Below are 21825 nucleotides of genomic sequence, written 5' to 3'. Positions count from 1 at the left end.
CAGTGAAGTAACAGTAAGCATGTGCTCAAGTCTCATTTAGGTCAGTGAAGGTTACTTGCTTAATTGTAATCACATGCTCAACTGTCATGCTGGAAAAAAAATATCAAAGCACATGCTAAAATATTTGCCTCTAGGAAGAACATATCCTAGTTTTGTCTCACTTTTCATCCTACCACCTGTTATCTACATGGATTTAGCCACTTCTTGTCTTTTCCTGTGTGAAAACTCTCTTCAGGGGTAGTTTTAAATCAGCAGTAGAAGGGTTTAGTGAGGTAATGATAATTCAGCAATAGCAAGACTTCAGCTGAAGGCCTCAGTTTAGCAGGGTAGTTTTTATGGTATCTCTCTACCTTTCTTTTTGATTAAAAAAAAAAGAGGGAACAATGGAGGGGCAGGTGTCTGTACTATATTGGTGCTTTACTTGTATTTCAATTAGTTAGTAAGGGACAGACCTTTCATATTTAAATTTAGATACCATTTGCTGTTTTCCTCAATTGAGAGGGCTAAAATTATGCTTTAAGCCACAGACTTCTCAAACAGTATGGGTATGAACCACTAATTGAGGCTTTTAAAAATCATTATCTAGTTGAATATTGAGAACTTACCTTAGTTTGGATCATGCCAAAACGCTGGTGTCTCAAATCTCTCACTATCTGCTTGATGTTGAACTGTTGGAAGATAATAGTTTTTATTGTGTTGACATGCAAGTTACAAAGAAATATTTAACCATGCTTAATTTAGATAATAAAGAAATATTTAACAACATGCTTAGTTGTTCTACAAATAGTATTTCTGTGGTTATTGTTATCTTTGTTGTTTAAAACAAGAAAAGCTGCGTTTATTCCATTTTGTTAGGATGAATTCTACCAGGAATTACTTTAGTCTAAGATAGCCCCACATGTTGTTGACATCTGTATCAGTTTTTAATACTTAACAATGATCTGTTTGATACTTACACATAGATTTTTTTCTATGTAGCTGAGCAGAACTTCAACACATAGCAAAACTCCACTTCGTCCAATGCCAGTGTTGCAGTGAGCAACAATAGGTCCTGTACTGTGAGCTTTTCTCATGTAACAAATAAATTTTACAAGCTGCTCAGCCAGTCTGGGAGTATTGTGGTCCGGCCAAGTGATAAACTGCAAATGACTTATAATGCGCTTCTCTTCTGTCTGGAAGCAAAAGACCAGAAATGTTAAATATTACCAGTCCTAAGACTATTTTTCAAGGAATTCCACTGTTAAAATTTCCTTCAGCCTCACTCGTAGTAATTTGTTTGTGTACCCTACAACTCTTCAGCTTTTCATACTTCACCCTCTTGAAGTTTCTTTTAGGTTTTAAGAAATGCACTCAGAGCATGCAGGCCTAGGAAATTTACTTCACATAATTTTGATGAGACATTGCAGTTACTATGTTGCCCCAAAAGGATGTAGTTATCTTATTTGTCAGTTAGAAAGCAAAACAAAAAACATTTGTTAAATTAGAACATTCAGTATTATTTACTAAAATAGTTGTTGTAACTGAACTAAGCCGTACTGGCAGAACAGTAGAGATATGATAACCTTGTGGTTAAATAAGATTGTAAAAGTTCTTCTAGCTATCAGATATAAAAGAAAAATTTGTGATTAGATACCCTAGCATACAAACTAAATCAACTAAGGAAATGCTTACATAATGCAGATAAAATAAAGAGTATTATTAATTGAATGTTCCAGGACTTCTTGTTGCCAGCTTGCCAAAACATGTTGAGCTGAATGCAAAAGAACAACCTGGATTATACCATCAGAACAATTTGAATGCATATCTGGATTTCTCCTGAAGTAAATCTGTGGCTCTCTGTAGTAATTTCGTACTGGTCCAAGACAAACATAACAAACATGTTCACTGAAACACTCATATACAATAGCCCACCTCCTATATTAATAGTTGGTTGGGAAGACTCATCAAATGCTTTTGCTATGCTTCACAATCAGTAACATAAAATGAATTGTGGTTTTCTTCATAGAGTGAAATTGTTTTCATGACGGAGACACCATTTTAGTCTGGCACAACCTTTTAATTATTACATTAATTAATATGTCCTGCAGAAAGTTTTGCAAAGCTTTACCTAATATTGAAGCAAGGCTGACAGACTTAAGAGTTGTCCTGATTTCCATGTTCATACATATGAATCCTGTATTTGTCAGGTTTCTAAAAATTCGTTGCTAGATTTGTAGTTTCACATGTAGTCATGTCATTTCATGAATGAAAGAATTATTCTAAATTCTAGGATGGAAACCCCCTTCTTTCCCTTTTTCCTTGCAGCCACCGCTACAGAATATGAACCCATTCCTGCAGTTCTTACTGATTTGATTTGATGAGAAGAGTAAGTAATTTTGCAAAACTCTAAGCTCACCAGCTTCATGACTATTAAAGGACTAATTTTTGGACGTTCTTGTCCAAATGTGTGTAATATTGGATCCATTAGTCGTGCAATTAACAAAGAAGAAGCATCTCATTGACACTAATTTCATGCCTGTTATTCAGATTTTTACATTCCTAAGAAAATACTGAGCAAATATTATGGAAGAAGCAAACAATAATAATATTATTTACTCATGTAAAATATCTAATCAGTTTCATTGTCTATGAAAGTATTGGTATGCTCAACTTACCAGCTTGTTGACCATTTCTATTGTTCTAATTATGAAGTAGTCCAGAATCTGGTAACTGTCTAGACTGAGATGGAAACCAGCCAGGTCTATAGAGTCATGGGGGGGTTCAGGCCAGTATCGATGACATTTGACTTGCCCTAGCTCCACTTCTTTTGTCATCATGGCAATCACATCTGATTGACTCTCCCAAACCATTTGCCAGAAATCAGCCATAGTGGATGGCAGAGGCCCTTGGGTTGTAATATAGAAATGTTCCTCTTCTCCAACTTTCATTCTAATGTAACTTGCATTAATGTAGCCCTTCTTTTCTCCGAGAGGAACACGTGTCTTATCATCTGTACAGAAACAGAAAGTTGGTATTTCAGCTGTAGATCTGAAATGGAATTCTGCCATCTCTAACAATCAGGAGAGGTCTAACCTCAGCCTCTAGCAGCAAAGTCTGCCTCTGGATTTTAGAATACATTTGGCTAGTAGCACTAATATTAATCCCTGCTAACAGGAATTATCACAAATGAATTGTATGGTTCACTGCAGCGTTATTTTTCTTAATACTTGCATAACAATCTGACAAGCCTTCTAATTGCCATAGAATTACTTGGTATTAATTCCAAATAGTGTATCCAAAACTGGTTTTAATGTGTTGCATGGGAACATTGTCACTGGATATTGGTGTTATAAAACAGGAAACTTCTGCGAATGTACACTGTATCATTAAAGTATAGGTAACTGTGCTATAATGCAGTAAATCAATACCTCTGGGAAAGAGGGAAGGAAACAGTAAGACATCTGCCCCCCTCCCAGCCCAAGTCTTGCCTTGTGAAAAGTGAGGCTTTTGAATATTACATATTGTGCAACGCAGTCATCCTTATGTGAACTCTACCTCTTTTGAAAAATCTCAACACATTTCCTTATTATTGGAGCTCTCTATGGCTAAGGATGTGGTGGGATTTGCCTGTTACTTCTCAGCGCTATAACTTTTTTTCTGGTTTCTGTGTCTTTATTATTTAATGTATGTTTTCATTAGCTTGCTTACTTACATGGAAGAATATCTTGGTATCTGTTTTTATCCTGGTTTTCTGGTGCTTTGCCAGTTCTACAGTCATCTGTTGGTTGCATATGTTCTAAAGCCTAGGCCAAAGAGAAACAGTCTGTGTTGTTCACATTCTTTGTAGACAACCTTTACAGAGTTGGTGTGAGCAAACTTTAACACTATATGGGACCCAAGACTTCTTACAGAGGAGGATCACTACATCATTCTCTAAACTTCTAGGCAAGGAATTTTAATTGTTTTGTATTTTCTTCAGCCTGCATAAAATTTCTAGGGTCTTCAATTGAGATTTCTAACTTACATCCTCAGTCCTTGTCACTACAGGTTTCTGTAGTATGTTGCGGTAAAATAAATGTTTGGAATAGTGTTTTGGCCAAATGTCACCATTTATAGTTGATAACGTACTGACTGAAGCACCAACTATCACACTATTAAGAGGTAGTGAATGTCAGTGAATATTTTTCAGTGGCAGATAAAGTGATGGATATAGGGAACAGCTTCAATGATGTTAAGTACAATCATATGGCTGCAGGTACTTCATAGCACATTTACGAGAACAGAATGCAGTATAGCTGGAAGCAGAAATACACAAAGTTAATTTAATTTACAGTTTTGAATTACCTTCACTTCTCTTCATTCTTTTACCTGTTTGGTATGCATTGCACAATGCTTAGACATCACACTATGCTGCTGTGCAGTGTATATGGACTGGAATACGTGACAGTTCTTTAACATCTTCATCAATTACTACAGCCTTTACACAGATAAAATATCCATTGGCTCTGGTAACCAGTGCTTTCCTTATCTTTACATTTTCTGAGTAGATGTGTTACTCAGCTCATAACATACTATGCCTGCATCAGTAATGAAATGGAATGGAATGAATGGAAATTAATACATGCCCTTCAGCCTTCATGGAAAGTCAGTAAATCCTATACAATTGAGCCTGTAGGATTTTATACCCAGAAAGTTGGAGATACAAAGGCAAGTGAAAGGAGCTGATAACGTTGTAATTACTTTGGAAAAGTGGTAGGAATCAGATGACTGCTACATCCTTTAAAGAAAATTCCCCACTGTATCATACAGTTATGAAATAATTCACTGTTTGGGAATTTGCTGATAACTGAGTAATCTATTTATAGCCAGAAAGAATGGATTTTACATGCTTTCCTAAGTTACTTTTAATTTCTTAAAGTTCCTGACCTTAATAGCATCTTGTGGCAATGAGTTCCATGGATCACTGGAGTATTGTGTGAAACAATTTCCTTTCATCAACTAGGTGTTTCAACACTAATAAATCCCTAGCAGCGTGGATTTCTTGCTTTAACACAGCCTCTAGGATAGTTCTTAGGTGGATGTTCAGCAGAGCTGAAGGTGCAATACGAAGAAGTCAGTCGAGGAAAATGTGATTAATACTCTATTTTCGTGTATCATTTCTTTTCTGTTCCATGTAGGCAAGTATCTTTAGACTGAGAACAGTGTAAGCCTGAACCATGTAGAAAGAGAGACTATAGCAACACCCAAACAGCAGAGTAGAAGCACCATTCTGGCTGGAATAATTCTCTGAGAAAGTGGAGTGTGTAAAAATATGCGAGTGGATATCCCACACAGTATGCAGAAGGTTGCTAAAGTCACTTTCTTAGCTCTGCTAAACACTCAGATCTTAAAAAGGAATCATGTTTTACCATAAACTCCTTTAACACCTCTTGACTCTCAATTCGCAACTGAAGGCCTCGAATAAGACCTGTGATGCCAGTCCTTGGACCTGCTCCAGTCAGTGATGGTTTAAAGGTAATTAACTGAGTCAGTTCATCTCCAGAGGCAAAGGTACTGCCTATATATCAACAAAAAAACAAAGAAGTATTTAATTATTGTTCACTGTGCATTCTTGGCTTTAAAATCTAGGGAGGTGCAGTACTTAAGTACATTTTGATGCTTATACTGTGGAGCTGAAATGTGAAAAAATATTTTTGGCTTGCTTATGCTCACAGCAGAAATAATAAGTCAGCACCATGGATACAAGTAGCACCACATTCTGTGTAATTTGGAAGAAGATACAACTCTTGCAACTCATTGCCTCATACAGTTTCTAAATACAGACTGTTCTAAACAAAGTGTTCTTGTAGAGTTGTAAACTTTAACGCTAGTGTATATTGATATAGGAGGCTCTGGATGCATCTTCACTGGGAATAATCTTCATGTTTCAAACACTTTCCTGAAAATTAGTATTGTCACACCCCACTGCAGATTTTTCCTGCGTGAAGTAAGAAAATTACTTCTGTTCTTTTCATCTTACCCCACACTAACCTAAAAGAACAAGATATTAAGTATCTTTGATGCAACAAAATCAGGATTCAGTTTTACCATGAGTTCATCCTGAAGTATGTGTTCTGATCCAAAACTTGACAGATTACAAAGATGGGTAAATGTTTATATCTCCAGAAATATCTCTACTCTACTGGAGCAACTGAAAACATTTTTTACCATGTAGTATAAGAAAAGTAGCTTATTTCATAAAAACTAGTGGTTTGAGGCAGAGGAATTATGGAATTTGTCATTGTAGTCATTTAGGCTACTGTTGGCAAATGATGCACTGTGAAGCTCCCACAAATTTGCTTCTGAGCCAAACTGCAATGTGTTGGGGTTTTTTTGTTTAGCCACTGAACCAATGTGTCATTTCTTTGTGCTATCCAATACTACATGATTTGACTAAATGTCCTGATTTTGCTCAAATGAATTTAACAACTTTCATTTCCTCTTATTTGCTCAGTTTTTACACTGAAATGAGTGTAATCAAGGTATTCAGAGATTTTCCTTTGGAGAAGGGCATGAATATAAAATTAAAAAATAAAAAACCCACTCGAAAACCAAAACAAAAGACAAACAAAGAAAAAAGAAGAAAGTTTCTCATCCATTTGAAACTGGAGTAACAAAGAAGAGCTGCCCCCCTGGGTCCAGTTAAGTACATTCAGACTCATGTTCTTTTTTTCCAGCAGTTGTTCAAAAGAATTGGAGAATTCCTCATGTAGGCCTTCTTCTTAAGGATGTTACAAAGGTTTGATGGCCTTCGTATATATCAAGGGTAAAAATTTTGTCCTCAGTGCCCTGGTCTTTGAAACACAAAAAGCAAATTCTTAGCTAATTCTTAGCTAATACAAGGGATTAGTGTTGTTCTCACTGTCCATGTATGGAGGAACTGGCCTGTAACTTTAAAGAAACAGGAAAAAGTTTTGCATGTTTACTTCTAGGTAGAGCGGAAATCCTGCAGGGCAAATCATCGTCTTCATTCTTGCAGCTGTCTGGCTCAGACTGCTGACTCCCTCTTCTACAGCCTTCACTTTCTGCATATTTCTGTGATCTGTAAAACAGCATTAGTTCAATGGTCTTATGGAAGTGGGAGAAGCTTTAATAATCTGAATGCACAAAGGTTTTAGTTTTAATCTATTTTGGTCACTTTGAACTTTCTTGAGCAACTATTTTCAAGGATTAGTGTGAACTGAAGAACATAAGTTCAAGGAGTAATTGTTGCATTTTGTTGAAGTAGTTTGCAAGTATTTCTAGTGAGAAATACTACGATCTGTGTGGCATTTTTTTCAAAGAATTAAGAACATAATTTGTATAAAATGCTGCACAAAAAACGATCAGGAAAATATCAAGAAAAAATGATTGTCACAGTTGTAGGCAATTTTTCCTGTGCAACATTTTTCAATTTTTAGGCAATCATAGCTAAATAGGCTTTGCTTGTTATTGTATCCTGAAGTATTTAGAAAATTTTAGAGCATTTAAAAATGTTTTAGGTAGAAGATATGATTGCAACGCAAATACAACTATAATATGTGCAGAATGGGTAAAATATTCCTCTTCTGGCTAACTCTAATACCCTTAGACCTAACATCTAACTATGCTTGTAGGCATAACCATATGATAGTTTTACATTATCCTAGCCTATGTATGATGATAATACATAATGTTAGAAATAGTAAAAGGTACACTTAGGAGGGAGAATAAGTAGCAGCTTTGCAAATATTGGTAATCATAGAATGTTTTGGTTTGGAAGGGACCTTAAAAATCATCCAGTTCCAACCCACTGTGATGGGCAGGGACACCTCCCACCAGACCAGGCTGCTTAAGGCCCAATCCACCCTGGCCTTGAACTCTTCCAGGGAAAGGTCATGCACAACTTCCCTGGGCAACCTGTTCCTGTGTCACACCATCCTGATCTTGAAGAGTTTCTTCCTAATGTCTAAACTGAATCTTTCCGCTTCCAATTTAAAGCCATTCCCCCTCATCCTGTCACTACATGCCCCTGTAAAAAGTCTCTCCCAGGCTTTCTTGCAGGCCCCTTTCAGGTACTGGAAGGCTGCTATAAGGTCTCCTCAGAGCCTTCTTCTTCATCTGGATATCAAGCCATTGACCACTACTCTCTGGATGCAACCATCCAACCAGTCCACCCAACAAATCCATATGTCTCCAGTTTCTAGAGAAGGATGTCATGGGGGACCATGTCAAAGGCTTTACAAAGTCCAGATAGATTACATCCATTGCTTTTCCTGTGTCCACTGATTTGGTCACTCCAACACAGAAAGACACTTCAAGTTAGACAGATCTTTTGCAAGTAGAAAATAGAAATATCGGAAAACACTGGTAGTATAAAGATTTAGATTACAGGATAGGGGCCAGAAAACCATCCTGTTTGCAAAACAACCAGAAAAGATGCTTGTTATCCTTATATATTTTAGGATGACTTTTTATTAGACACAGGTGCATTTATGCATCTGCACACAGAGCAAGATAATGTAATAGTTATCACAACTGGTTACATGGTATATCACAAAATAATGTTATATTAGCAATGAGATAATAGCAAGTGTCACTGAGCCTATGTTCACGTGGACGTTCTTACTTGCAGATGCTCTCAAAGCTTCTTTCAAATTTTATCTCTGCAAGCAGGTAAGTTAGGGAAGATTTTCATCCCTAATTGATTGGCCAAGTACTATTCTTAAAAAATTGTAGGTTTTAAATGTAAACATTTAGGATTTTTTTCCTTTTATGTGGGTTATAAGTGATAAAGAAAACAATCATAGTTCATATATTCTGCATCATACTAAAAAACAAAACTGCCCGTGTCTTATCAACACTCCGTTATTCTTTGATTTCCCATAGTACTGTAGATTTAAAATTTCAAGTAAAATTTTTCCTTTTCTGTACTTTCTTTGGAGTAACATTCTCAAATGCTCTTCATTTCCAGATGTTTGCAGTTCCACGCCTATATCACCACAGCCATAATAGAACAGGATCCAGCCCAGGCTGCAAAACCAGCTTGGAACACAGTAAAACCCAGGGGGACCCTGCCCACAGCAATGCAATATTGCCACGCTTGTTCTCTCTCCTGAGCTAGAAAGGCTAAAGCTAACTTAGGCATGTCTGCATGAGCTGTTACATCTAGAAGCTTCTGTTTCATTTGTCTTAGGACTTCTGTAGAAGCTGTTTAACAACTCTAACTGCAGATGGAGCTGCATTCTAACATTTCTATCATTTGGGACGTCAGTGCCTTTGCATACCATTTTAGGACAGCTCTGGTAATATAAGAATAAATTATCTATACTATTTATTGTAATAGTTTTACTGTATTTGAAAGACTTACCTGTCTGAAATGTCACTAATGATATATTCTCTTCCAGCCATCACACCTTGCAGAGGGGAATTGTGTGTATTTTCTGGATCCTGCAAATTTAAAATAAGAAAAAGCTGTGAAAAATCAGTACACGGAAACATCAAAAATGTTGTTTCAATCTTATATTCTTTCTTATATTTGGCAAAAATGTGCCCTTCACTTAAGAAGGAAAGGGAAAATAGAATAATTTCCACTTTTAAAAGCAAACGTGTAACTTTTATTCACCATTGCAGTATCTACTAGGCATTAAAGGCCACATCAGCTCTATTTGTGAGCTTCATATGAATAGGGTCTTCAAACATCTCTACAACCCAGCAAGCACAACTAAATTTTGAACAGGTTCACATTAGTTATATCCTCTCTGACCTCATAAAGAAAATGCAATCACAGGAATCATGAGTCACACTCTATTCTTCACCTCCCAGCTCTTGGCAGCAGAAAGCGGTGTCTGAGATGGAATTGTTGGTAATAATTTCCTTTTTTATCTCAGACATAACCATGCCAGCTGTTCGAAGCAGGATGCAGATGCTCTGCTGAAGAAGGCAAACCCTTGATCAATCCCCATATGCAGTAGAAGCAATAGTACTGGGGGCTGGTTTTCCATCCTAGAGAATTATAACTCAGTTCTGCATTTAAATAATGATGTAGGACATCTGCCGTTAGTATGTGGAAATGGCTGCTTCTCAGTTTTAACATTTGATAGATAATTATTCAATTTTTAGTTCAGAGTGGTGTTTCTTCTTTCCCTGCCTGATATTCCAGAGACACTCAGGAATCACCCTGGCATGTTACACAGTACAAATTATGGAATGCCCCACATAATCTTAACAGCAGCTGCCGCTTATACCTTATTTTCTTACATTTGTACTTGTATTTCCCTACCAGAATAGGGGAATTAATGGCTGTCTATTTAATCATTAGTTAATTTATCCAGTTTCTGCACCCACTGACTACACTGACAGGAGTATGCTATATGGATTTTTGTTTCTGTTTGCCAAGCAAAGGTATTTTACAGCTCTTTATTGCATCTGGTTTTTTTAGTAGCTTGTCATTTTCAAAGTCTTTATCTTTGGAGTAGGTGGCAGCTGTGCTCTATAAAGTAAAACATAAATATAATAGTTTCTATTCATAGGAGACAGCTAAATGCAAAGTGGAAATTATGAAGAAAAGAGTTAATGGAATCAGTTCAGAAAATAAAATAGCATATACTTAAAGTTAGGCATGTGCTGTGCTCAACTAGGTAGACTTAACCACATGCGTAAAACTAAAAGTGTGCTTTAATACTTTGCTAACTCAGGTATCTAATAAGGAACCTATAAACTCGGTAGTATCTCCTAATTCTCGTTTATATTATTCCTTGTGTGTACTTCTTTGTCAGATCATGGATGTGACCTTGGTTTAATACTCCTTCCAACAGTGTACTTAAAACTTCCTCAATCAAATTACTCTTCAAGGTGTTCTCAGTTTATTCACATGAAAGAATTCTTCCATTTTTCTTTTTCCAGTTCTTTTATGTTGGTTGAGGCAGGATTTGTTTTGTTTGAAAATACTAAAAGAATAATAAAATTATTAAGTAATTCTTTCCAATATTATAAAGCACTAGAACTATACTTGCATGTGCAACCTTCCTTCTCCCCACCCTTTTAGCATATTTATTGTACTAATTACATGCTCTTATCTCAGTGGATTCCCCTGACTCATTCAAATGTTAGCAGTTCCAGTCATTGCACTACACGTCCCTCACATTAATCTTTCTTTCACTGAGAAGGTGTGATTCTCGCCTGCATTGCACTAAACTCATTTTGTCAACAAACATATGTTTTCTGATAACTTCTAGAAACCTGATTCAGGTTTTACCTTGGTGCACATCTGGCTGGATTCTTCTTCTTCCGTGAAAGTGAAAACAAGCGGAGCTCGCAGGCTTCCCTCAGCACTATCTGAATACCAGAAAATAAAATTAAGGTAAAATGCCTATAAAGCATGACAAGATACATCCATTTATTTTGTGCCACCTACACCAGAGGACAGAGTAGAAATCTGCCCTCCCTAACCCAGCCCATTCCTTTCTAGGGCTGAGGGACAAATCCCACAAATTAACTTTGATGCCACTCCTTCTGTAACACATCTGGTTTATACTGGTTCAGAAAAACAGTTTAAACTTTTCAGCAACTGTGTAATTCACTAATGTCACAAGAGATGAAAATAAAGATCCCCACTGCTAGTGCCTTGAATTTGCAGAGCTGGAGAAAAGGCTAGTCTTGCTTAAGTGAACGGGAGTATTTTCACAACCCTTAACAGGTCAAGAACTTCAATTACCCTTTTTATAACTGTCTGTCTTTCCCTATTTTTTTTTGCGCCATTAACCCCCCAAACTAGTTTAATTCTACTTTAAAATAGAGATGGGGCAGCAGACATCCTCCGTCCAGGCCAATGCTGAGCACAGTTTTCCATCCTTAAGGAAAAGCTTTGCTCTTGAAACTTACAGGGTAGTTTACAGTAAGTGAAGGAGTGTCCAGTGCTTATGACACAGGCTAGGAGTTTAAGAGGACTAGGTTAGTCTAACACTGAAAAAAAATTAGATCTTTGAACCCTAGAGGCAGCTGCTGCCTAAGAGCAGAACTGCATAAAATACATATGAAGATAAGTTTGCATAAGTAAAGCTGCCTCGATGCAAAAACGTTTGCTGTAAAGCATGTCCAAAACCCACAGTCAGCTCTGTATTTCTTCCTAGTCAGCTGGGAAGAAAGCAAAGACCAATGGCAGTAGCTCCTTGTCTGAGAAGGTTTGAAACAAAGCCACCAAATTGTAAGCAGTATGCCAGAAGGTAAATTAAGGAGGAATTCTGTATTCTTCACATTAAAGTTTCTCCACGTTATAGTAAGCTTTTCAATGTTCAAAGAAAGGAAAAGTTGAGGAATATATAAACCCATACTCTATTGGTAATAGTATACTTTTGCTTCCACTCTCAGCTTTAATTAGTATTTAAATTTTGAGTATTCAGTAGAGCAGAGCCTGCAGCACAGGTTTCCTCTATTAGAGCTAGTTGGCTCACTCAGTATCACCCTGTGCAGGTGGATCTGCTCTCAAATTAATACCAATCAGTCTGGCAGCAGAGGCTTCTAGGTTTGAACATGAACAAGCACAGAAGGGAGAGGGGCTGCCTCCTAGACAGAGCAGGAGTGTGATGTTTCCAAGAGATAAGGTACGAGTGCTGGGATGTGAAATTTGTGAAATATGTATTTTTGCAGCTGGGTCAGTAATTGGCTGTGATTCCATCAGCAAGCTGTACAACATTGGGTAAAATCAGCGTAGACCAGAAACCTTTGTGACTTCAAAACATAAGCTGAGTTACAGCATCTTTGATGTCTTGTAGCTTTGATTCCACTATTCCTAGACTTAAAAAATAACACTTGAGCATTCCTTTCTTGTAGTCCCATGTCTTGATTAACTTAGCTAACGCTGCAAATCAGAATGAAAAAGTTGTTTGTATCTATAGCTGTGAATCAGGAGTAACTGTAAAATTAATAATATTGAATTGTTTAGCTAACGTGGAAGCTGAATTCAGGCTACATGTAATCCTTCTTTTGCCCTATACTAAGTGGATGTGGCTGCTTACCAGGTTCTGCTTTTGAGTTTGGCGGGGAAGGTATGTTATTGCTCTGACTGCCTGAATAAGCCCAATGCAAAGCCATGCTTCGGCAGACAGTGAGTTGAACAGTGCCTTGAGCCTTGCGCAGCAAATCTATAACTGTTTGTCGTGGCAGACCAGACACGAAAGTCTCGTTCACCTGAAAAATACAATGATATGGCATCCAGATTCCTGTAACAGAAAGCTTTTTTTTTTAATCGCCTGCCCCAGCACTGAGTAATCTGAATGCAGTTTCTTCTTTGCACTTTGTAATTCACTGCAACTTATCTTCGTTCTCTCCTATTTTAGTAACTGGCTTGGTCCTCTCCTCTTTACTTTTTTACATCACAGTTGCCAGCAATACACCACAAAAGTATAGTCTGCATTGTTTTTGAGATGCTTAAAGGATATTTTCTTCCCCCACCCTTGAGACGGAAGATGGAGAGATGAAAGTAGATGAAAAATAGCAAAGCAATTTAAAATACTGAAACTCCTGGAGGGGGAAGAAAAATACTTTGGCGTAAAAGGAAAAAAAAAAGATTTATGTTAAAAGGTGGTTACAACTTTAAATAACAATTCAAAAGCTCTAACTCCAGAGCTTTTCCCTTGTTTTGATAACACACAAGTGGCCCCAATGATGGCTTCCTCACAGTATCCTTCTAGTTAGCTATTTTATGCGTACTTGGGCAGTTAACTCTTGTTTCCCTGATTTTCTTCAAGTGTAATTCTCCCTGGGCACAGTTATGCTATGGAGTAGTTGCCCTTTGCCACTCATCCTGCCTCTCTGGCTCTGCTGCTCTGCTGGAGCGCCCAACAGCCGCTTCCAGCTTTAGACAGGTGCAGTCCTCCAGGAAGTGGAAGACTAGGAAAGACGGAAGGGAGGGGTGGGGGAGAAGGGTGCCAGAACAGACCTCCGAGCCCCAGGAGCTGAGGGACACTATCTTCTATATGTTACTGTGTCAAGCAGCCTCAGATTTCTTATCTGCACTACAATTATACCAAAGAGAATGCTCATTGTAGAGCAACTATAGCAAATGTAGACCATAACCATGAAAAACAAGCATTACCTTAAGTAGGATGTCACCAACTTGAAGCCTCCCATCCAGGTCTGCAATGCTGTCAGGGCTGATAGCCTTTATTAGGATAGCCCTGCCATTTCTTCCACCTACCAGTGCAAATCCTAGGCTTCCATTTTCTGCTTTTTCCAGCTCAATCTTAATAATGAAGTCCTACAATAGAAAAGGAGCATTCTGAAGAGGAGTTTGTTCAGGGCTGTTTTGTTCACATGTTTAATACCATAGAATCTCTTTATGCTTCACAGTCCTCACTGGCTAAGGTAGATTATGTCGTATATCCTTAAGTAGGTATATAAAGATTTCAGTGATAACAACAGCTGCGTGTATCTCTCAGAACGAAAACACTACATCTTTATTTCCATAATTTTTTAATAATTCCTGGAGGGGAAGATAACCTCTTAAAAGCAAGAAAGTAAATACTTTTGTAGTCCTTTTATACTGTATCAAATACATCACCTTCATTGACGAACAAGTCACTCTTGTCTCCAGCTTGACAATAACACATTACATACTCTATTCTTTTATTGTTCTGTAATGAAAATCTTAGTCTTGCTACCACAACATACCCATCTATTTGACTTTAGCACTTCATAGAGTTTTACAATTGCCTACTTTTTCGGGTCAATTAGTATATCAGAAATAGGAGCAACCTAGAAATATTTATGACTCTCAGCATGACTAGTTTCAGTGTTTCAAATAATCATCCTCAGAAATTATTTTAGCAAGTTGAACAGATAAATGATCATGGAATAAATGGTGCAGAAGAAGCAGTAACAGAGATGACTTAAAAGTGAGAAAATTGTTCTAATTTTTCTGCCAGTTTGGCAGAATCAAGAGAAAACTAGTAAATCTGTTCCCACAAAATATCAGTCCTAATGTAATTTCAATTCCAAATAACGTTATTTTCCACAGTTTTGTACAAATGGAAGTGATGTTTGCATTTGTAAGAATCTTGAAGCATTGTATATTCAGCATGGAAGTTACTACTTTTTTCGAAGAACAAACCTGTGTATTTTAAGAATTCATCATTTCAAAATTGGCATTATGTTTGCCAAATTCAAACCTTTATGGTTTATGTCAATGCTGCATAATACTTCAAAGGTCTGGCGTCATTTTACCCTCTTTTAAATGCCCCTCTGAGAGTTATGGAGTAAAACATATTAATCTGAAGTTTCAAAGACTGTGGTGGAAAATATTTCACAGTTACAGTTATAATTATACTTATTTTCCCCAGAATTCCATGTTCTGACATTCTGTATCTTTTTCCTGTGCTACTTTCTTTACAAGCTAAGGATTAATCTCCTAAACTTTAAAGAGTACTGTGCCAACCTAATGGAGAGGCCACATCATATAAGTCTCTCTAATATTACCAAGCTAGTAAAAGTAATATTATGCATTGAAAACAGCAACAGAAGAGTCTGACCCCAGGCAGTGCTCAGCACATTCTAGTCCATGAATATTGAGGCAATTCAGCACTTCAAAGGATATTCTCCAAATGCATTATATTCACATTTTCAAAGAAACTGGAGATGAAGCAAATATATTAAATACTACTATTGAAAAAAAGTCTCACTCCATATACTTCACTTTACTTGATAAGTCTTACGCTTGATATAATTGTCACTTACCTTGCACTCAGGAGAATCAGGAGCATTTTTCTGAGCGCCAAAATTTGTTTCCTCCAAATTTTTCTCTGCGAAAAATGCAACAACATTTTTTACACAGTTGTAAACTCTGATAAAATGTTCTGTAGTATAACACTCAAAATTGTATTCAGATATTAAATAAAATATTTTATATTTGACTAGCAAAATACAGAAAAAAATTCCTGTGGGTTTGTGTGGGCCTGTGCTCCCGAACTATGAACTGAGCCTTCTGCCTGTTGTCCCTTTAGATTTTTTAACTCCCAGTGAGCACTTTCCAAAACAAGCTTATAAAAGTTGCATGTAATAGGGTCAGAGACACTAGATGGATGAGAGGTAATGTATAAATGCTCCCTGATACTCTGAAGGAGGCAGCGTTGTTTATGAAGAATTAATCTTTCCCAGGTACTGACAGTATCACCTACAGACTATTTTTCTTTCAGAGAGGGAAAAATTTTACAATACCTAATTGAAAAATACAAAGTTCCTTACCAGGTTGATCCAATAGATGCTGTTCCTGGGAATTCAGGTTTTCATTTGAGAAAGAAATATTGGCTTTCACTGTCTCGGCAGGTGGCCCTAAAATCATACATGTAGTTTTGTTCTGAAAGGCCTCCTTCTAACCTTCATATACACACAAAGAAATGTAAACTCTATGCTTAGATTTTTAAACAAAGAATCCATATGCAACATTGATAGTGTATGAGGCAGTTTGAGATGCTTGCCACTGCATGATTAAGTTTGCTAATATGCACAGTGATGTAAACAATTCTGTCATGAATTGCAGAGATATTGGATCTCAGCCACTGTTATTTTTAAAATAGTAAAAATAAAAAAAAGAAGAGATCAGACTGAGTCATTCTAGACATGTGTCAATGATCAGGCAGAGGAAGAAGCAGGCAGCGTTAATGTCTGCAAAGATGGATGTGTAAGAAGACAAAGGTCATTTGTTGACACTTCCACCTCTACCCACCCCCAGTTTTGGCGTTTTGCTTTCTTTTATATCACTATGATCTTAGTTGTCTTCTACAAAGTACCCTTAATGTATGAATTTTAGAAAATGATGAGTGTTCTGGTTTTCCTGTAAAAAAAAGCAAGCAAAAAACTCCCTGTTGCATTTGCAATTTTAGTATGCGTTTTTGTAACTAAGAGAGTCTATAAAATGAAAGCTTGCTTCCTTAATAGCAAATTGTTATAGATTTATCTATAAATTTATCAGAGATGATAGCAAACAGGAGACCAAGTATGAAATTACTATAGCTTTTTTTTAGTGCCTCATGAAAGGGAAGAATCCCCTTTCATGAGAAAGGCAGGTAACTGTACCATTGTAGAGTTCATAAACCCGTATCAGAGGTGGATCGGATATGGTAACCTATTTTGAGAAATCCTGGAATCTGCAAAGCTCGTGAAGCAAGGATTTGTAACCAAGGTCCTACCAGGATATCCATTTACCATGCTTTAGTTACACCACAGTAATTGAGAGTGTATATATAACTTTATCCACATCTTGTAGCAAATTCAAAGAAGCTTTTTCTTCAGTGAGTGAAATGAGCTGCTTCAGTTTATAAAAACAAACATATGGCTAGTTGTTGTAGAGTGGGAAATCTGTAACTTCTTCAGGTAGCCATGTGCTAATATTCAGATGAGTGTAGGCATGTGAGCATTTCTGGCCCTGGGTTATTTGTTCAGGACAATTTGCATGTTTAAAAAAATCCAAATATCCAATCAGGTAATTGAGACTGAGTTAAGCCTGACTTAATACTCCAGCCAAGTGTACACTGGAAAGTATTACTTGTGTAGCTAACACATTTCTGCACAGTGACGTAGATGTGATAACTGTTCTTCCACCTGATGGTGCAGATGCAACCTCTGCTGGCAGAGACTCTTTCTACTGCTAGAGCAACTCAGGTCAGGTTTTCGCAGTGCAGATGATTAATAAAGTTTTATGTCAGTTATAGCATTAAATATAATCCGCTGAAAGGAATTCTCATATATTAACTGAAGGATATTGGTGTTGCCTGCTTCTGATTTTCTATAGATATATTTACACAAGTTTAAAAGGTCGGTCTAGATAATGAAGTAGTGGCTTATACTAAATACCACCCTAAAGTGCTGGAAAATCCTTTAGAGAATAGCTTTTATCAAAACAGATGTTAAAATGTGACCATGTAAAATTCCCACTTAAAAAACAAATTAAACAAATAGAAACTGATTATACAGAATGTAACAAATATGGAAAATGCAATTTATTTGTTTTTTTACAGAGAACTATACGTATTATTTCTGTCTTTAAAGAGCTATCAAATTTTTTTCAGATCTTTAGAATGACTGTAATGGAAACACTGAATGGCATGTTATGATCTGTTAATAACTTTTTGAATAATCTTATGCTTATTTCCAAAATCAGAAGCAAGTTTTTAACTAAAAAACCCAAAAATATTAGCCTTACTTACTATTTTCCTGCTCTATAGGAACCACTGGATTGCCATTTCTGGGGGCAGAAAAAGTGAAATATGTGAGCCATTAGGAGCTGCATGCTTTGTAAAGCAGGTATGAAAAATATTTTTAGAAAGTCAAAGTCAGTTATCTAAATTGTAGTTGTACTTCTGTGATCTTGTTAATGGTGCTTTCCTAAAAGAGCATGTATATCAGTATATAAATTGACTGCATTTAACAACAGTAAAATGCTTAAATAGATTGGAGGAAGAAAGAACATTTTAAACCATCTGCCCCAATACAGAACTGCTTTGTGGCACACTTTGAATTCAGCTTTAGTTCCCCCTCTACAAAGTGGGGATGATCTTTTGTAATTTCCTTTACTCTATTTCTGTTCTTTAAAATCAAGGTGTATTGCTTACTAACTGCTTGTACAGTAAGCAGTGTAGTGAGGCTGCAGTTTCTTTGTCTGCTAGCCTAGTGCAAATTAATGAAACGTTGAAAGTTTGGACTACATTAAGACAGCTGTGACAGACTTACTGTCACTCACTCTGGTTACATAACTTAGTTATTCACATACATTTAGGTTACTATTTGACTGTTCCCATGAGATCTTTGGAAGCTATTTCTACATCAGTCCAAAACCTCTGCTGATGCTATATCAGATTGTAGAACACAATAAATCTGAAGTGCGGCTGAGAAGCAGTGAGGGAAATTCTTATTGATCAAGCCTGGGGAGACGTTTTATTATGTGCTGCAGATTAAACGCTGCTTTTTTAATACCTAAAATGTTTGGCTGTTGAATATAATTCAGGTTCCCATCAGAGCTAGTTTCTTGCCTATAGCTGTGAATCTGAGAATGTATGGATAAGGCTGACAGTAGTAGTGGAAATATAAAGATTTTTCTTACAGAACAGGATATCTGAAAGTGGTGGCCAGCCTCATAGTTAAAGGATTCACATTTCTGTTTGGATTATGAAGTCCAAAGAGTTCTTACTTTTATTATATGATTCGACTTGTACTCACTGTGCTAGCTGTAATTACAAGGAGTTAAGATATCTTATGGATGTTATGTATCAGGTTGCAGTGTTCAGACCTTTGAGGGAAAGCATTTTTCTGGTGGTTTCTCTTGTTTTTATTGTTTGACTTGTTGATGTAAAATTTAGAAACCCACTTCAACATTAGGATTGAGATTGATTATGCTTAGATTTACCTTGTCAGCTCAGATTTACCTTGTGGCTTTGATTTGGACATTCTGGGTGGCAGATTCACACACTCTCACTGCATCATCCAGGCTAATGCCCTCAGTCCACAGTCCACAGATGTAAACAATCTGATCTCGTGGCTGCAAACTGCCTTCCACACTGGCAGGAGAGCCAGGTACTATCTCTAGCACATAAATACCTTGCAACTTGCTTCCAGCTCCTCCTGTCAGCTTCAAGCCTAGAATAATGCAGAAAAAGCATCTTTTGTGGCAGTGTTCTGCATTTCACTTTCAGTGACGTGCAGCCTAATGGAAAAGATGTGAATCATTGAAAGACAGGCTGAACAAATCACTGACACTATAAATTACAATCTTGCCCCAATAAGATGGGGTATAAGAACTGGACTGTGAGAGTGAAATGCAATTAGATGTTTTAAAAGTATAGAAAAAATTAAATACTATGCTTCAGGTGTTCCATAGTGCTTTATTTCACCTGATGTTGAATAATCATTTGAATAAGACACTCTATCTGGAAAACAATAATTCCCTCATTACCAGGTTGCTTAAGCACCTCACAGTCTTAATAGTGCCAAAGAGAACGGAGGCGTATGACATCTAAGGAGATACTTATATTGCACAGAACTGAATTGTACAATGATATCCAAGGCATCTCCAGACAAACTAGTTTCTGGACTGGAAACAGGGTGCTGTACCTGAGCAAATATTCCTATACTGTTTCATGGCTCTACAGGTTTATCTCTGTGCAGTACTTGCCATATTCTGCAGAAGTACCAATATACTCTCACTGTGGGGATTTCTTTTAGCACTTGTATTACACAATGTAGGTTAAGTCTTGTATCTGTGGTGAGTCATGGATCTGAGAGGAGGTTTTTTGAACAGCAAAATATTGCCTCAACCAGTGGTTCATAGTTCTCAAACTTTGCCTTTTTTCCCCCCCACCAAGTAGATCTTTGTTTCTCAGCAGGCAGTAGACATTATTATTTAACTACCAATAACTTTTATGTATCAGTAACACAGAAATATGAGACTGGAGATCTGCCAGAAACTTCAGCTGATAGGGTGATAATACAAAGATCATTTTTTCCAAATATCTTCATTTGTCTAATAACAGATATTAGTCTTCCCTTTAAAGCCTGGCCCAAAATAAGCCTCTCCATTCCTTGCTAATGGGTGATGGAGAAGAGCGTAAGAGGTATCAAGTTCATCCAGAATCATACTGATCCAAGACCACAGTTGCTTATGATTATCTTAAAATTGCTGTAATCCCTCTCCATAATAGCAAGCATAATATTTGCTACACACCTAGCTGTCCATTGGCACCTTTTGTGAGAGTAATTTCAGGGATCTCATCTGGCCTAATAGAGGGACAGGGATCACTGTCAGCACGACCAACCACAAGGTGCAGATCAGGAGGAGAGCTTTGAAGTAAAGTCAGGGCTTCATTGCATGGTAAAGATGTGACATCAATTCCATTCACCTGAATGACAAACCGATAAAATGATGTTATAGAGCTCATTGATCATAATAGACTTCTCCCTGCACTCTGAATATTGCATATGAGTTTAAATTACTTTTCACTTTCAACTTACTGCTTTGCTGTGGTATTTAATGTCAGTGAATGCAACAGTTAACATGGCAGAAAGATTTATTCTTTTAACTTTTATTTTTCTGAATGCGGAGCTTTTATAAAAAAAAGCTTTTTTTTTTTTTTCCTTGAAAGTCAGTCTTGTAGCTAAAACCAAGGAAGACAATCTAATGTAACAAACTGAAGATGAACTAGGCTGAAAGTGGGCTTTATTCATACCTTACAAAAGTCATAACTCCTGCATCCTTTGTATGTCACCTATCTTATTAGATTAATTCAGTTTGTCATTTAGTTGAGAAGGCATTTAATGTCTCAGTTGTCTTTCAGTGCTGCTAAAAGATTCATATTATTTGCCTGGTCGTACAATCAATTCAGTCTGAAATTTGTCCTACTGAAGTCAGCAGAATTACACTTACATGATTAATTTGCACTTGCATTCCTAAATATGTGATAAAGTGGACCCTATGAAAGGAAGAATACTGAAGCTAAATGACATTGGCCTGCAAATATTTTCTCCTCTGTATAAACTTAAAGAATTACTGTACCATAATGATTCTGTCTCCTCTTCTTAGTCTTCCATCAGACAGGGCAGGATCATGGAGGATTTCATCAACATACAGGCAGTTGTCAGCTTTGTTGAGAACTACAGAGAATCCATAACCATTGTTCTGTGACTTTGTTAAAGCCACAAAAATCTCCATTTCCTATTAAAATAAGCACAAGATATGTTTGAGGTAGGCTTGGAGTACTCTGACCTGACAAGCGTTACAATAGTAGGGTGCAGAGTTTTTTGCTGTTGCTGTCCCACTGAAGGAACTCCATGCTTAAACTCCATGTTCTCAAATTAGTAGGAGTT

General features: G+C 37.0%; 1 protein-coding gene across 8 annotated transcripts in view; it reads right to left on the bottom strand.

The window, feature by feature from the left end:
• The window catches only part of FRMPD2 (FERM and PDZ domain containing 2), a 75230-nt gene that overhangs the window by 5864 nt on the left and 47541 nt on the right, over nucleotides 1-21825 (bottom strand). For 5 of the 8 annotated variants that reach the window (XM_054071621.1, XM_054071622.1, XM_054071620.1 and 2 more), the window contains 16 exons: nucleotides 21515-21673; nucleotides 20687-20861; nucleotides 19392-19602; nucleotides 18177-18214; nucleotides 16216-16302; nucleotides 15709-15773; nucleotides 14072-14233; nucleotides 12993-13164; nucleotides 11234-11313; nucleotides 9347-9426; nucleotides 6945-7060; nucleotides 5388-5536; nucleotides 3692-3782; nucleotides 2655-2989; nucleotides 957-1172; nucleotides 606-668 (listed from right to left, as the gene is read on the bottom strand). In XM_054071621.1, coding sequence (XP_053927596.1) covers nucleotides 606-668; nucleotides 957-1172; nucleotides 2655-2989; nucleotides 3692-3782; nucleotides 5388-5536; nucleotides 6945-7060; nucleotides 9347-9426; nucleotides 11234-11313; nucleotides 12993-13164; nucleotides 14072-14233; nucleotides 15709-15773; nucleotides 16216-16302; nucleotides 18177-18214; nucleotides 19392-19602; nucleotides 20687-20861; nucleotides 21515-21673 — 2199 coding nt within the window. Of the gene's footprint in view, nucleotides 1-605; nucleotides 669-956; nucleotides 1173-2654; nucleotides 2990-3691; nucleotides 3783-5387; nucleotides 5537-6944; nucleotides 7061-9346; nucleotides 9427-11233; nucleotides 11314-12992; nucleotides 13165-14071; nucleotides 14234-15708; nucleotides 15774-16215; nucleotides 16303-18176; nucleotides 18215-19391; nucleotides 19670-20686; nucleotides 20862-21514; nucleotides 21674-21825 lie in introns of all 8 variants that reach the window. The other 3 variants (XM_054071624.1, XM_054071625.1, XM_054071626.1) reach the window with 3 other exon arrangements.

Source organism: Cuculus canorus, chromosome 7 (genome assembly GCF_017976375.1).
Source record: "Cuculus canorus isolate bCucCan1 chromosome 7, bCucCan1.pri, whole genome shotgun sequence".
Classification (NCBI taxonomy): Eukaryota; Metazoa; Chordata; class Aves; order Cuculiformes; family Cuculidae; genus Cuculus; species Cuculus canorus.
Note: the sequence above shows the minus strand (reverse complement) of the source record. Positions and strands in the feature narration are given on the sequence as shown.